We start from the raw sequence: 14048 nt of genomic DNA on the forward strand, positions 1-14048 counted from the left end.
AAAGGTTGAATTGTTCAAAATTGCTGTAGGATAATGAACCACGTGTAGCAGTAGCAGGTGTGATACAAAAATAGATTGGGTTTATTTTTTATGGGTTCTTGTATTCAGTAGTTTTATCAGGCAGCTCATACTCACCCTATTTCAATGTCTTTGTGAATGGGGTGGGAAATGGTTTGGGATGAAAATGTGGAACCAATTTGGAAATTTCCCACTGGGACTGTGTCTGTCTTTACTCTGCAATGGCTGCTGTGAGCATTCAGTCTTTCCTCACAAGTCTGCTCTGTTCTTGCGTTAGACTTAGCGTGATAGAACAGTAGAAAGATGGTGCTTTTCACGAGTTTAACACTGCTGCAGGGGATTTTTACAGTCTTGTTAGTGAGTTTTATTTCCGAAGATGTGCCCTCAGTTTTGTGAGCCACTGGAGTATGTCATTTACTTGAGCCACTTCACAGCAGACAGTAGCCTGTAATATTCAGCAGAATTGCCCTGATGCATACCACGAGCCCAGGAAAACCAGTCTGCAGACCAGTCAGCATTCCCCCATGGCAGCAGCCCCTTTTTGCCCTTTTTGTGTTTACCGGGGGCAGACACATTATGACACTTTGTTCTTTGCAGATGAAAATGAATGTGAGCAGGACAATGGAGGCTGCAGTGAATTTTGTGTTAACCTGAAGAACTCCTTCCGCTGTGAGTGTGGGATTGGGCGCACGCTGGGAAGCGATGGGAAAACCTGTGAAGGTGAGGTTTTGGGTATCACAGTCTGCTGGGAAAAGTACAGATCATTAAATCATTCCCTTCCCCTTGCAGTACTAGTTCTGTCTTTGCTCCTTGAAGCTGGGATGGAACATTGCTCCTATCACTTCTGTGCTTGCCAATGGTGCTCTTACTGAAACAGCCTTCTAATCAAGCTGAGATGTGCCTCCCGGCTGTTCTCCCTGCCTTGTTCGTTTCTGTTAGGATTTGCTTGTATTTATCTCTGTGGGAGGAAAGGCAGCAGAGGATCTGGGAGGTTGGTTGTCCAAAGAGAGCCAGTTATTGCTGAAGATACTGGGATTTGGCTTGGCAGATTTGTATGATAAGGGTGCAGGGACAGATGTAGCATTACTCTTTTTTTGTCAGCTGGCACTAGGCATAGAGTAATGTCATGACATTAGAATGGAATGTGATGATTTAATAGCCTCCCAGAGCAGAAATGAAGGAGAGAGGGATCCAGTCTGTGAGCCAAAACTGGAGTTAAGATGAGTGCTACTTTTGGACTGCTTGTTTTCATGTAAGCAGTTAGTTGTAGGCTCTGCCACGAACAATGGCTGCTGCTACCTCCCAGAGATGGCACCGCAAGGTAGAAATCCTTGAAGAGTTTAGACTGGTGCCTTGGCAGGGACTTAAAAACTACAGTATTGTTTTGGGCTGTTGTTATTAGCAGTGTACAAAAATCTTTGGGCAGAAATATGAAAAGCCAGCAAAAACTGACTGCTGCCTGATGTTTTCTATGGTCTGTGAAAAGCATAGTGGTTCCTCACAGACAAAGCTGCTGTCTTGCATGTTCACATATTGTGGGACTTCAGACAAGACTAATAGCTAACAAAGTGCCTTGCTTTCAAGCCACCTATTCGCCAGAACTGAACACATCTGCAGCCTTTGTGCAGCCTTATTTGAGCAGCAGTGTAGCAGGCATCCGTAGTGCAGAGATGGAGAGAGGATGCCATTGTATTTTTGGGCTGAACACCACCCACCTTCATGGTGCACTGACAGATAGCTCCAAGCTGCAGCTTTTGTCCCTTTTTCTCCCATTTGATAGCAAAAAACCTTTCATTTCACTTTTGTGAAAAATCTCCTCTCCAAGCTCTGTTAATAAAACATCAGTCATCCAGATGACACTTCCCTGAGGAGAGCTGCTGTACAGAGTGCTCCTGCGCTCTTGTTCATTTGTGTGGAGCCAGAAGTGATCGGTGGGCTTGGTCCCTTCCACATCCAGCACTGAGCTGTTGGAGAGTCACATAAAATGGCTGTGCAACATGACAGTTTTTATTCTCACTCTCTGCACACTTCTGACAGGACTGAAAGACTCTGCTTGGAGACTCGTTTGTTTTTTAGCTGTTTCCGACGTTGGTTTTTAGCGCCCTTGATATATCATTTAATTTCTCCTTCTGTAAGAAGAACGGTGCTTTTCATGAGTTTAACACTGCTGCAGGGGATTTTTACAATCTTGTTAGTGAGTTTTATTTCCAAAGATGTGCCCTCAGTTTTGTGAGCCATTGGAGTATGTCATTTACTTGAGCCACTTCACAGCCGTTGCTGAAAAGAATGAATGTAAGAGATTTAGCTTCAGTACATGAACCGACGAGACAGGGTAGGGTTAAGAGTATTTCAGTATTTCCTTCATAATGCTTTACCTGCTGTTTTGACATATCTTGATTCTTACAGTGTTATTGCCATTGCTGAACACGCTGCCTCACTGTGCTCACATCCACTGTTTGGTCTCTGTAAACGTTCAGAGAACATTGATGAGTGTCAATGGATGTGATTTATTCCACATGAAGGAATTGAATGACATTTCTTTGTGGCATGTGCACTTCTATGTTGGACTCCATTTGGTCAGACTGCCCCTCTGCTGCCATCTGTTGTGCAGCAGCAGCATACAACAATACTGGCAGGAAAGCTCAGCTTCAACTGATATACCACCAACATCTGCCTCTGATGCTCTGGGCCAACATAACAAAACAGGAGGCACTACTTTCGGAGCAGCCCTCGTATTTTGTCTTTGTGGTTTGTGTGTATTATATTTATTCCTGTTTGACTGAGAACATCTAAATATGTTCATCCCAAAGGGTTGCAATAACAAGCAAGAAGTGAAGGTTACTCAAAACAACTGCCTCCCACTCCACTGTTTTCTTTCTTATTTTCTTTATAATATAAAACCAACAACAGCTGTAAATGTTCTTACCTTCTATAGATTTTCACATATTCAGAGTATTATTTGGATGAATTTTCTAGGCTCTTTTCTGCAGTTGTAGTGGCTGGGAATATGTTTTGCATGAAAATTCAGATTCTCAAAGAATTGCCTCCGCTGAACAGCAACAGTGTAAGAAAAGACATGAAAAATCCCTCAATTAGCTGTGCTGCAGACTTTAGGCAGGGAGAATTTAGGAGCAGAATCAATCTTACACCATTAACTTGGTCATTCTGTTCCTGTAATAATGCACCTCAGGGCAACAAGCCAAGCCTTTAACTTGCACTGAACGAGCGTAATTTCTGGTAACTCTTATAAGTAGAGTTTCCTCCTCAGTTTGCAAAGGGAATGCAGGAGTATGTGGTATGTTTACATACATCACAGCTAGGAAAACCTCAGGCAAAAGAGTGTGTCTTGTCTTTGCTGTGCCCTGCTAGAGATGGGAACTGGCTGCCCGGGAGTCTATCCTCCCTGAGACACCTGAGTGCTTTAACCCTGATGTGACTGAAGAATGAATATGGTTCTGTGTGGCAGAAGTTTGGGGAAAGTTTTCCCTTGTCTTTTTGAAGTAAGAAACAACGTAAAAATTTAGATTAAAGAGAATGTCTCAGAAGCCAGAAAGGGCAAAGCTGAAGAATGCCTACTCAGCCACGTTGTGTATGACAGTTACAGCACACAATTTAATTTGGTAAGCTTTTTTCACAGAATTTCTTGTTAACTTCATGATGAAATAGCAAATGCAGGAAATTGGACAACTAAAAACAAGTTTCCATTACATTTTCTTGATAGCAAGCTCACTGTGCTGCTGCCTTCAAGCTTGGCGCTGGCCATGCTATTTGTTAGTCAGCCAGGAGTATATGCTGAGGCCTGACAGCTCCCTGAGGATCAATGTGCTGATTTCCACTTCTGTGCAGAAATCGAAGGCTGTCACAATAACAATGGAGGCTGCAGCCATACCTGTATTGAAGTGGAAGACACATACCAGTGTGAATGCCCAAGGGGACTTGTTCTGTCAGAAGACAACCACACCTGCCAAGGTAGGTTAACAGATGGGAGACCCAGCAAAGAATCTCCCTTGACAGCCTGTATTCCTTGCAGATGAAATGTGTGTTCGAAGGAACTTCTCTGCGTTTGTTGTTGTGTGTTCTTCGTATCTCCTCTCCAGTTTGGTTAATGGGGCTTTGTCATGAATGACTCATCATCCAAAACTGAGAGGCTGGGGACATTGCTCTTTTTACCAAGTGGGAGAAGAGAGACTCAGCTGGGTGCTTCTTTCATCACCAGCGGGTTTAGCATGATTAACTCATGAATAACTTATGATTAAGATTGCTTAACATCTCCCATTATATTTCTCTGCTTGAGCTGTGCGTGTTTTTGTCAGATTTATGCTGTTAGAACTAATATTTTCCGTGCCTTAAACTGGGTTTTTTAAATTTCAGCTGAAGTGGTTCAGATACTTCCAAGGATGAGGTTAGACAGCCGTTTTTTGCTCAATTTAAATTTCTCTGAAGCATCCTTGTAGGAGGATGCTTTTGCTAGGTTGTTCTATGGAAAACTATCCAAAATAATATCTGAAAATCGACCATTGCTTCTGACCTTACATGTGAAGTCCAATCCCTTCCTGTACGCAAGGAGTCCTTCTTGCCAACCTCACTCACACCTGTGGCATGTGTCTGGAATAAACTGGCTCCCTTTTCTGAGTTGCTAAGTGAGATTCCCTTCAAATACACCCAAGCTCCCAGGAGTCAGTCTAGTCTAGCTGTGAATGCAGGGAGCAGAGCATTAAGGAAGGAAGATCCTGAGGACATTAAGAGTTAGCTGAGGGTCTGCTCATGACTTCTTACAATCCAGAACTTGCATCCAGGATTCTTCTGAGACTTAGAATCCTACAGCTAGCTGACCCCCGGAGTGCTGAAGGAACGAGCAGCCTGGATGTCTTAAAGAGATCTACTGTGATCCTCTGCTGAAAGGACATGCAGATTAAAACTGCATCTTGAGGACAACCGTGTGGGTATGTGAAAGGCAGACAGATAATACTCTGGTGGGCATCATCAAGCTTGCCAGACCACTTTTCAGACCTGGTAGGCTCAGCATAAACTGGAGAAAGTGACTGCTGCTCTGGTGGAGGCAGACCAAGCTGATAGCTCTCTGCTTGTGCTCTACCTTGGTGGGCTCACAAGGAACCTGTGCAGTTGCCTTCAGATATTTCCATGGGAATTTGCTAGTGAGCTTGAGCCATAGTCAGGGCAGGATATACAATGAAGAAAACAGAGCCTGTCATGGTCTGATTCCCTTAGACTTTAGGTAATGCCAAAGAGGATGCACTCAGGGCTGAGACTGTGATAAGGTAGAGGTTTGTGGCCCTGCCTGTGGCAAGGGGGTTGGAGATTCATGATCCTGAAGGTCCCTTCCAACCCAGGCCATACTGTGATTCTGGAGAGGAGCAAGTCCTGCTGTTGAGGCAGGTTGGCTGCCCTTCTGGGGTGCTACCTCCTAACCTCATTCTGTCAGGAGTGACACAGAGTCAGCGACGGTTCCTTCATCTCTTTCTGTCCTCCCATTTAAGTACCCAAGTGCTTGGAAGTGCTCGTGCAGCAGAAAAGAGATACCAAGAGCCTCTGAGAAAGTGCTGCACCTGCAGAGATCCTGTGAACACTACTCTGCAGGCAAAGCTAAGGCTCATGGCCGCCTGCAGCAGGGCTGAGTTGCCCTCTGTTGTCTGGATGTCCTCTGTTTTGGCATGTTGTAATCTGAGCTTCCTTTTCATACATCAATCTTCTGCACTCCTGTTTACAGGGTGAGCACTGCCCATTTGGGATTCAGTACCGCTTACTGCTCTACCAGATCCCGGTGGGGAGGAGGTGATAGGGATTTCCAAGAGCTTGATTATTCATATTGATTGAAGGTGTGATTGATGGATAAAAGCCAGAAAGAGCAATGTTCTTCAATCTTGGCTTCCTGAGGCAACCCCAGCAGGATTAGAAGGCCATGCATTTTCCAGCCAGCGTTTCTTCTTCTTTGGCAGCTGCTAATGAGAGCAGCAGCACGGCCAGGTGCCAAGCTGAGGCTTGCAATAAGGCAACTCATAAAGTGAGATTGCTCCTTCTTTTGCATTTCATGAGTGTACGCCTCTATCCAACGGCCTGCAATTTTGAGGAGATATGACAGAATATATCTGGAACTGAACCACACAATTTTCTATGGCATCTGACCAAGCTTACGGTTATACAATTAGCAGAGCAGGGCAGGCACAATTGACTGAAGCTATTATATCTGCACCTTATCAACCCTCCCCTGTGCTGATTATACATTCAAAACAAATATTAATCTTCTTCCACAGATGTAACAGCCTGGGCTGATATTTCCCCACAGGGATACCAGCCAGCCATACCACTTGAAATTTAGGGGACCACTTTTGTACCCCACCTCTCTTTGAAATGTGATTGTGAAATGCTTTTCTCCACTCTCCCACATCCGAGCCTTGTGTACACTCCAGAGGGGATGATACAGCTTATTTCTGCTTGTAGTAGTGGCTCAGGGCTCCCCAGAACTGGAAAGCCTGCACTCAAAGAAAATGCCTGCTCCAAGCAGTTGTACTTTGAAAGGCTGAGGAAGGAGCCACAAGGAACAAGGTGCCAGCTGCTGGAAGCAGTATAAACCACAAATCTTGCCACAGAAGCTTTCTACAGTGGTCAAGGTAATATGCAGATATTGACACAAAGGAGACTTTAAAGTACATAACGAGGAGGCCTTGCCAACACTCAGATGTTCATCAGTGTGGGAACTGAAATGTTAGACAGGCAAAGTCTGAGTGAGGCCTTGGGGAGCCTTCCAGGCTGGGATGAGTCCAGGGCAGCAATGCACCTAACAGCAAAGCAGGGGAGTGCAACTCTCTGAATGCATGAAAATTTCTGTGAATAAAGGTGGATTCCTTGGTCCACAGGATAGCCCATTTCTGCTGGGCATCTCAGGCCTGGCAGCTGGGAGCTCATCACTTGCAATGGAATAACGTGTTTGCAGGTAGTCACTGGTACATTGCCAGCTCCTTTTCAGCTCCTCCTGCACTGCTGTTGCTGGCATTGTCTGTTCTGGGGAAATCAGGCCTACTCCTCGCTAAATCATGCTGGTGCAATGCAACCTGCTTGCAACACAGCCACTAAACAGGTAGAAGCAAAGCTTAGTTCTTGACTGTGATTAGTCTGAGTGCAGATTTCTAATGTGATTTGAATTGCATTACCAGTTATTCTGAGGAGGTTCCCAGTGTGTTTTGCTAAGCAGAGAGTGAGCTTGAATTAGAAGTACGTTTGCCCACAGATGTAGTCATATGTGCTTTCATTCATTTCCATGCACCAGTGGTAGAGTGCACATAAATGTCTCCTGCAGTACGAGAGCAGAGGTTGAATGGCACAGCTGACTTACTTTTCTCTCTTTTAGTGCCACTCAAGGACATTCAGAAGGAGAGACAGCAGGAGATTTAGCCCTGAACTTTGGAGAATTGCACCAGGGGTGCAAACCCTCTTGCCCAGAAGTACACCTTTATAAAGGCACTGTTTCTGCTCATTGAGTCCCTAGAACAGTGAAGCTCTGAATCCGCATTAATCCTTTCAGTTCTCCAAAGGATATTCTTGCCTTCTGCATTATAGCGTTCTCAAAGTCCCTTGTCTCCTTGTGAGCTTTGCATTTGACTTGCTCAGTTATTCCCACTTGCCTTCTGTTGTCAGTGGAAGAAAAGTTAAGGTAATTCTTAGTACTTTAGTTTTCCATTCTAACCCTGCAGTGTCATTAGGAACGCATATTGCTTTGGGCACACTGCATTCATTTTAGCATATCACCTTGAAAATGATGAGGTTTATTTAAAAAAAAAAACAACTGCCTGCAGGTGCACAGTAGCTGTTACAAATATACATTAGCAGGGACATGAGAATTTTTTAACTGGAGGTACAAGGCAGGTTTTAGCAGCTTTCCTTTTATCCAAAGTCCATGGATACTAATTCTCATAAACGTGATCAGAATAGGGAAGGCAGATCACGTGAACGCCAAGGATTCCAAATATAATTAATTTTAGGGAAAGTCTTAGGGAGCCAGCATATTTGCAAAAAGGTTTTTCATGTGATTTTAAAACATTCTAGATGATAATTCTGGGGGGATTCATTTTTCTGGCAGAGAAGGGACTAGAATATAAGCAGTAGTATGCTTGTCCTATATGTAATTGAATAGATATGTATATGCTCTAGGGATATTTGTAGCAATTACTTCTTTAATGGAAATTATTCCCTCTTTCAATTTTTCACTTTGTCCAGTCTCTACGCTTCTTCCCACTTCTTGTGTAATAGAATTAATTGAAAAAAAAAGCCATTCACTTGAAGTTGTTTATGAAAATTAAATGTAGGTTGGAATGAAGTAGAGTTCTCTAATTGCATTTGTCAGAGCTGGGTATGTTTCTCATAAACATATTGATTATTATGGCATTTTGAGATGCTTTTATTGGCATCTCTGTAGAATCATGCTGCCTTGTTTTGGCATTCTCTATTTGATGCAAAACCTGACACAGAGTCTTAAAAAATGTCTTTGCCTGCAGCACTGTGAATTTGCTAGCTGTATCTGGGAAGGGCTATTCCCAGAACATAGCAGTGCTAAGGATCATCAATCAGCACTGTGCTGACCCAAGTGCAGCTGGAAATACAGCATAGCTATGTTTCTGCTGCAGCTCTAGCTATTGCTGTTGTCATCTTCTGTGGCATCATTGCGTTAGAAGAACTTGGGGCAGTGGTAGTTCAGTACTGCACATATGGCAGTTTGAGATGGAAGGATTACTACAGTAAGATGATAATCACAAATGCAACACATTTTCCCCCATTTTTTGTCCCTCAGTAACGATTGGTAGAGTCCTTACCCAACTCTGCTAGATTTGTACCCCAGACTTCTGGTAATTTTTTCTTCTAGTTCCAGTGCTCTGCAAGTCCAGCTCTATTGAGGTGAGCATCCCAAAGGATCTGGTTGGAGGCTTGGACCTTTCTCTCATCAACACTTCCTGCAAAGGAGTATCCAACGGCACTCATGTCAACATCCATTTCTCCTTGAAATCCTGTGGCACTGTTGTAGATGTATGTATACCCATTGCTGTCCTGCCCTTTAGGATCACTCAGATTTGAGGAGTTCGTTGGTAGACTGTTTGGGAAATAAAGTTGATTTAGCTTACTGGGGCCACTTCTGGTCTTCTGGTCCACTGGCCTCAGGGTAGATGTGGGGTGGCATCCCAAAGCTGCTGGTGAGAGCTTGTTCCATCTCCTCTCCTGTGGTGTGCATCTGTCAGCATATGTACAAGCTCACCCAGCACTTCACAGAGGTGGCTTCACCGTCATCCTGGCATGGAAAGGCCAGTAGTGCCATTCTTCAGCCTCCTGTGGGGGCACCCTCTGGTCCTAGATTGTATTCTGAGGGTTGCACTGGCAACTGTTCAGGAAGATGAACAGGTTGCAGAGGATACGTTCACACGCTGAAATTTCAGTGGCTGGGTTATGCCTAAGTTTCCTGCACAAGGCAAATTTAACTGCTGATCTGAACTCAGAGAAGCCCTTCTCGGGTATCTGCCCTTTCCTTTAAACCCTTTTCTTTCCTGTAGGTCATAAATGACAAAATCGTTGCCACCAATCTGGTGACTGGCTTGCCAAAGCAGACTCCAGGGAGCAACGGGGACATCATTGTCCGCACCAGCAAGCTGCTGATCCCAGTGACCTGTGAGTTCCCACGCCGGTACACAATCTCTGAAGGTTACGTGCCCAATCTCAAGAACTCACCCTTGGAAATAATGAGTCGTAACAGAGGCATCTTCCCCTTCACCCTTGAGATCTTCAAAGATAAAGACTTTGATGAACCCTACAGGGGTGCTCCTCCCACCCTCAAGCTTCGGGACTCTCTGTACTTTGGGATTGAGCCCTTGGTGCATGTCAATGGACTGGAGACACTCGTTGAGAGCTGCTTTGCCACTCCCACCTCCAAAATCGATGAGATCCTGAAGTACTACCTGATTCAAGATGGGTGAGTTCTCTGTTCCCTTGCTTGTTGTCTGTTAGATGGGAAGTGGCAGTGGGACTGAGTCGCATCACCTGTGTGACACAGGAAATGCTGGCACTTTCAGCGGTGTTATTTACCTTGTTATTTGCAGTCACCAGCAGCCAGGCTGTCCAGCTGATACCATCCGTATTATCACAGCAATTGGATGATAGTAAAATAGGTTTCCTCAAGCCTTTACTGGGCATCTTTTTTTTTGTAATTAGCTTGTGGATAATTGAGTTGGCTCCTATAAATGAGATTCTTGCTGACAGTCCTCTCTCTGCCAGCCTGCAAAGCACCTGCCCATTTGGCAGAACCCCTTTGGCAGTGTGTCATTGCCATGCAGCTGCTTCAGCACTGGAGAAGGCTCTTAATTATTTTCCCATACTGGCCTTCCTATAGCATGTGCCAGAAGACTCCCTGGCTCATTCTGGCTGGAGCTCCACAAGCTCCCTTTCCTTTGCTCTTTCTCTAATACCTATCAATCACTGCAGTGGATATAGGGTCCCTCTGGCTGTAATTTTCTAGTGTTTGGGGATACTGATCATTCCAGGATGTGCTAGTAAAAAAACCTCAGTGTGAGTCTCTGGAATCACTGGTCTCTTTGGGATGGCTTGTAAGTCAGAAACTGGGATCTACTATGACTTCTAAGTGACCCCTGTTCAGATGCTAACGTGACAGTGCCATGGTGCTGCCCAGGGAATGTCTGCATCCAGCATCTGGCAACATAACCAGACAACATGGGAGAGGTCACAGCTGGGAGCAAGTCTGCCCTACTCCAGGTAGGAAAGTGCAGCCACATACAGACTCAAGTGTCATAGCCCATCACTTAAAGGATTGGGCTTATGTAAGTCCTGTCTGCCAAACTATTTAATGAGGACAACAATTATTTCCTTGGCTGCCAGGCTGAATTGTCCACTGTCACAGCTGATGACAAGTCCTGTACAATTGCCTTGTATAAAAAGGGTCCTGCAGAGTACGGTGCACAAAGGTTGTTTCCATTTCTCTTTCACAAAGATTTCAGCATCTCCTCTCTCTCTCTAGCCCAAGCTGCAGTCCTTCAGCTCGTGGCATTTATGAGCTGATTTGTAATGGGAGGATTGATTTATCATCTTCCTGACTGTCCCTGTGGACCCTAATAGGCTCAAGGCTCCAAACAGTCCTTCATTTCCCACCATGACTGTAGATGATGAGCATTTAAAATAGTGGCCAAAGCCTGATCTGAATAGAGAAGGGAGAAAATGTGATCTCTTGAGTTTATTACAGCACTGGCCTGGGGATTTACCCAGCAAGAAGCCGGGATGTTTCTGGTAAGGCCTTTGCCTGCTGCTGGGGAAGGCGCACCAGCAGCCCCTTTGGTACTGTTATCCTGCAGAGGGCATTAAAACTTCACCAAAGGGAAAATGGGCTGGAGCAGGCTAACTGGAGCTTGTCCAGCCTGCTCAGCTCTTGGACTGTCACTACAGGCATCAGTGCCCCCAGCCAGCTCCCCACACCGGGCTATATTTAAGTGGTACCACTCGCTTAGACCAAAGGCTAATGATGTACTCTTAAGCTACTGAAGCTCTGTATCTCTCACTGTGCTCACAGCAATTAAAAAGTAAAATCAGCTGAATACACTGCTGATTTGTCTGTGTTCCAAACAGTTCTGCAATAACCTTGTTTCTTTCCATCAACCCAGCGCCAGAAGCCCAAGGCAATAAAGATGAAATTTTTAAATTGGTTTGATTGTGTAGGATCAGATCTGCAGGAGTTAACTGCAGCTGAGACTTCCAGAGGGAAATGCTGTTTATATGTGAGAGGATATGCCTTAAACTGAGAAATGGGAAAACTCCCTCTCCTGCTTTCTTCCCTGCTATTTCCCCCCATCTCCAGCTGGCAGGAGATGGGACCCCTCAGCCTCTGTCCCTACATTGCTGTGATCATGCTGGAAATCAAGATTTTCCCAGATCCGTCCTCACGGGCTCTGTAATATACTGTACTGCTGCTAGCCCAGAGCAGCTCTCCTGCTTCTGCTCTTGCTTTTTCCTTTTCTCAAAACCAAAACAATTAAAAGGCATTGACCGGTTGTGTGGTTGATAAACACCACAGTTCTCTGGGGCATCCAGAACCAGGTCATGGCACTGAGGGCAGTCCCGTGTCATCTGGTGTGCTCACAGGCTGCAATTGATCTGAGCATTACATGGTTGAGATAGTTCTGCTGCACTGCTTGTCCCATTGTGCCTGGAGCTGCCCTATGTTTGTAGGCTGAGGAGGTTATTGTGGTCCCAAGCACTCCTCCCTGCAACTCATCCCACTAAAAGGATCAGAGTGCAGTTCCCGTGGCAGCCACAGAAGCTCTCCTAACAAAAGCACATTATGCATAGAAGAAGGTTGTTTTTTCTCCTTAGCCTGACCAGGCTCACCCATTTTTCCTTCCAAACTTTTGTTCCTCTGCCCCTTCTTGCCTCCTAAGGCAAGAAGCAAGATCTGAGGCTTTCCTCCAAGGCTAGGACATGGTATGGCCCCATACACAATGCCAAGTGACTTGACCGTGTGACTTGGGAGCTTTCTGAACTTTTCTGTGGTGCTGCAGTGCTTTTGTGGCAACCTGTTGTAAGACAGACCTAAAGATGCAGTAAGGTCTCTGTGCATCTATCTCTGGTTCCTCTTGTTCCTCCATTTCCCTCCTCCCTTCACCAAACTGTTTGGTTTCTTGCAACCAGAGTGGAGAACCTACAGAGAAACTGGGATTTAGGAGTTAGTTTGAGATAGTCTTCAACAGTCGCCACAATTTATGTGCTCATAAACAAAGGACATGCTTCAGAGTTGACTTTGTCATTCTTCACAGTTGAGTGCCCTTAGCAATGCTGCTTTTACAAGCAGCTTATCCTATGCAACGTAGTACCATCTGACCTTTGGCCTCAAGGTGGAAGAACCTGTGTCACTTTCCTGGATGTACTCTGCTAATTTATTTTCTCCCCGTGGATGACTTGAAGTTTGCCTCCCAGGCAAGCTGTCTTGTAGACAGGGACATCTCTTTAGAAATTCAGAATGTTGCACTGGAAGATGAAATGAGGACAAGCTTGACTGCAGCTCTCTGGCATTCCCTCTGCTGAAGGGGCTGGACCACATCCTACCAGCTCTCTGCTGCTGAGCTGTTTTGTCTGCAGATGCTATTATCATCACTGTTGTTTTTTCCCGCCATTCCTGAATTTTCTCCTGTGGCCAAAAAGGAAATAACAGAAATGGCCGCTTAGCTTGAGAGGGCCAAGCCCTCCTTTACTTTCTTTGGTTAAATAGACTGGGATTGTTTTTTTTCTTCCTTTTTCCATTTCTGGAAAAGCCATTAAAGCCTATCCCTCTGTTTTCCTCAGCTGCGTTTCTGATGATTCAGTGAAACAGTACACGTCAAAAGATCATCTTGCCAAGCATTTCCAGGTTCCTGTGTTCAAGTTTGTGGGCAAAGACAACAAGGTAAGTAAGCTTAAAACCCACCTTTCTGACACTGCATCATCCCTGATCTGACTGACTAGTCTCAGCACAGTATCGGCTCTGTTAGAACGCCAGGAGGAGGAATGGCAGGCCCAAGGCAGGTTCCACTGTGCCTGTTCTAGCTGCTGCTTCTTTTAGGAGCCTGAAATCAGTTCTTTAAAAGAGAGTAACAAAAACAAGTAAAATTAAACTAAATATAAAGGACATTTATGGAGTGTCGGTGGTATAGCTGGCTAAAATAGTGTTTTTCCAGTGCAGTCTTTGGGGTCCCTTCATATGCTGGAAGAGAAAGTCACCAAGCAGAAATCTGGGAGGTTAGCCACCTTGCACAGTATCCTGTCTTTAAAACAAAATGATTTATAGTTTTCAATCTCATCAACTTTTTCTAACATGTTTGAACAGATGCCCTTCAGTTTTCTAGATAGGAGGTTTCCAGATACCATTGACCAGGCTGCCCAGGCTGGTGGCAGTTTGGAGCAGAAGCTCTCTAGTAGCAGGACAGCTGAAAGGATAATGCCATCTTCCTAATGCAAATAGCTTTCCTTTTCTTTGCCAGAAGAAACCAGATTAT

General features: G+C 45.0%; 1 protein-coding gene across 2 annotated transcripts in view; it reads left to right on the plus strand.

Annotated features, from left to right (window-relative positions):
* The window catches only part of OIT3 (oncoprotein induced transcript 3), a 30025-nt gene that overhangs the window by 14251 nt on the left and 1726 nt on the right, over positions 1–14048 (plus strand). For both annotated transcript variants that reach the window (XM_042863503.1, XM_042863502.1), the window contains 5 exons: positions 616–738; positions 3865–3987; positions 8894–9054; positions 9573–9988; positions 13360–13459. In XM_042863503.1, coding sequence (XP_042719437.1) covers positions 616–738; positions 3865–3987; positions 8894–9054; positions 9573–9988; positions 13360–13459 — 923 coding nt within the window. The remainder of the gene's footprint in view (positions 1–615; positions 739–3864; positions 3988–8893; positions 9055–9572; positions 9989–13359; positions 13460–14048) is intronic.

The sequence above is a fragment of the Lagopus leucura genome, unplaced genomic scaffold (genome assembly GCF_019238085.1).
Source record: "Lagopus leucura isolate 7727_CA_CO unplaced genomic scaffold, USGS_WTPT01 Super-Scaffold_739, whole genome shotgun sequence".
NCBI classification, from domain to species: domain Eukaryota; kingdom Metazoa; phylum Chordata; class Aves; order Galliformes; family Phasianidae; genus Lagopus; species Lagopus leucura.